The sequence below is a fragment of the Notothenia coriiceps genome, unplaced genomic scaffold, assembly GCF_000735185.1.
Source record: "Notothenia coriiceps isolate Sejong01 unplaced genomic scaffold, NC01 NC01_scaffold00024667, whole genome shotgun sequence".
NCBI classification, from domain to species: domain Eukaryota; kingdom Metazoa; phylum Chordata; class Actinopteri; order Perciformes; family Nototheniidae; genus Notothenia; species Notothenia coriiceps.
In genome coordinates, this window is record NW_011357368.1 from 9,053,385 (window position 1) to 9,055,450 (window position 2,066).

The 2,066-nt window shown below is 46.8% G+C and overlaps 1 protein-coding gene across 1 annotated transcript in view; it reads left to right on the forward strand.

Moving 5' to 3' along the window:
* The first annotated feature begins 59 nt into the window (after positions 1 to 59).
* Positions 60 to 2,066, forward strand: part of LOC104955473 (myotilin-like) — a 24,996-nt gene continuing 22,989 nt past the window's right edge. Inside the window, exons 1-3 of the mRNA XM_010782800.1 lie at positions 60 to 273; positions 930 to 1,080; positions 1,368 to 1,469. Coding sequence (XP_010781102.1) covers positions 86 to 273; positions 930 to 1,080; positions 1,368 to 1,469 — 441 coding nt within the window. The 5' untranslated portion in view covers positions 60 to 85. The remainder of the gene's footprint in view (positions 274 to 929; positions 1,081 to 1,367; positions 1,470 to 2,066) is intronic.

The following is a 2,066-nucleotide window of genomic DNA, read 5'->3' on the forward strand; positions in this document are numbered from 1 at the left end:
CAAGCTGTCCCCCAACTCCAGCCTCCCCCACCCCTCCATCTCCCCCTCCCGCTCGCCGCTCTCCCCCTCCAGCCCTCTCCTCCCTATGAGGGCCTCCTCCTTTCCATCTCCCCTCCCTCAGCAGCATCTCCCAGTGTCACCTTCCCTCCCTCGCTCCCCTCTCTCTCCCTCCTCCCCCTCATCTTTCCCGCAACCCAACACTCCCAACGGTCAGAGCAGAGTCCCCCCCGCTGTGGTCTCCCTGCCCGCCAGCTACAAGGCAGCACCAAGCATGTGAGTCCAAAGATAAAGTATATATCATATATTTGGCATGCAAATGTTAACAGACGATTGAAACGTTCTGACGCTTAAAAGACATTGCTAGGAGGATAGAGCTGCACAATGTTTGTCACAGGGGAACTATGTTTGAATCTTGGTGAATTTTGGTGCAGCAGAGATGTCCCTGCTTACTAAACGTGTTGGACAGACATAATAAAATGAATATTAACATAGAATATTTTATATACATAATTAGTTATATACGTTGATTTCAAATTGAAATACTACAAGGTTGAGTGTGAATTTTAATATGTGCAATTGTGCAGGGTTACAGAGAGAACTCTGAAGCTGTGAGTTCTCCGCAGGCCAGTGCTGACGTGGTAATGCTGTTCAAAGGAATCATTTCCTGTATCCATCCTATTACTTTTTTATTCCTTATCAAAACCAATATATTTAGCTATATTTAAAAGCATGGAGCAATCATTGCTATCTATATTTACTGCCTGCATGTAATAGCATCTTCTAGTAAAAACTGTCCAACCGAATGTTTGAGCATTCTTTCATAAGTGATGCACAGCAACAGGAGATATTCTGTCGTAGCTTGTCTTCTCTTCTTCATCACTGCTTAAATGTTGTTCCTCCCTCTTTTTGTCCCTATTGCTATCCCCCAGCCTTCCAAAGCCCATCCTGAAGAAGGCTGTGGCTCCGCGGCCCTCTTCCTCTCGCTCCACTGATGATGACATCCAGGGCTCCAAAGACGCCCTCATCCAGGATCTGGAGAAGAAGCTGCGCTCCAAGGAGGCCAGAAGGAGAGGCAGCCAGGTGTGTGTGTGTGTGTTTCCTGCAAAAGTGCAAGTTTTAAATAAACATTCCCCCCTCGACACACACCACCCCAGCCCTTCACGCTTACACAGTGTGTGTGTGTGTGTGTGTGTGTGTGTGTGTGTGTGTGTGTGTGTGTGTGTGTGTGTGTGTGTGTGTGTGTGTGTGTGTGTGTGTGTGTGTGTGTGTGTGTGTGTGTGCTTTTAAACATAAAATAACGTATACTTTCAATAGTTTACCAATAAAAGAAATCAAGTTTAACAGAATAAAGCTTTATTTTCGAACAGAAACTGTCCTATGAGGAGCGTATGGCTCGGAGGCTGCTTGGTCCAGACAACGCCAACTACACGTTTGACCAAGACAGTCTCTCAGACTCACAACTCGACCAGGTACGACCACAAACTGTCAAGTAGTTCATTAACACCATGATTATAACATAACGATGTGTGTTGCACTGCTGCACACACATTCATGTTGGCTCTGGTCCAAAACCCATTAGTGTTTTCTTTGCTATTAAATAAAGAACACACATCATTACAGGCATTGTGGTTTCAATGGCTGCACAGTTCCCCTCTCAGGGCCTCCGGTGTGTGTGTGTGTGTGTGTGTGTGTGTGTGTGTGTGTGTGTGTGTGTGTGTGTGTGTGTGTGTGTGTGTGTGTGTGTGTGTGTGTGTGTGTGNGTGGACAGATCACAAAAATTTGGAGTACATACGCAAGGCTGAGAGGTTAAACTCCAGACAGGCACGATGGACCTTATTCTTCAATAGGTTTAACTTCATTCTCTCCTACCGTCCTGGCTCACAGAACGCCAAACCAGACGCGTTATCCAGGCTTTTTGACCCAGAGGCTCTTTCCAAGGAGACAGAGTCCATTTTACCGCCCACTCAGGTGATAGGAGGGGTGACATGGAAGGTTTGGCTATCTACAAGAGATCTGCCCCTGTGTGTGGCTTCCAGGAAGCTGGCTCCGAGGTTTGTGAGTCCGTT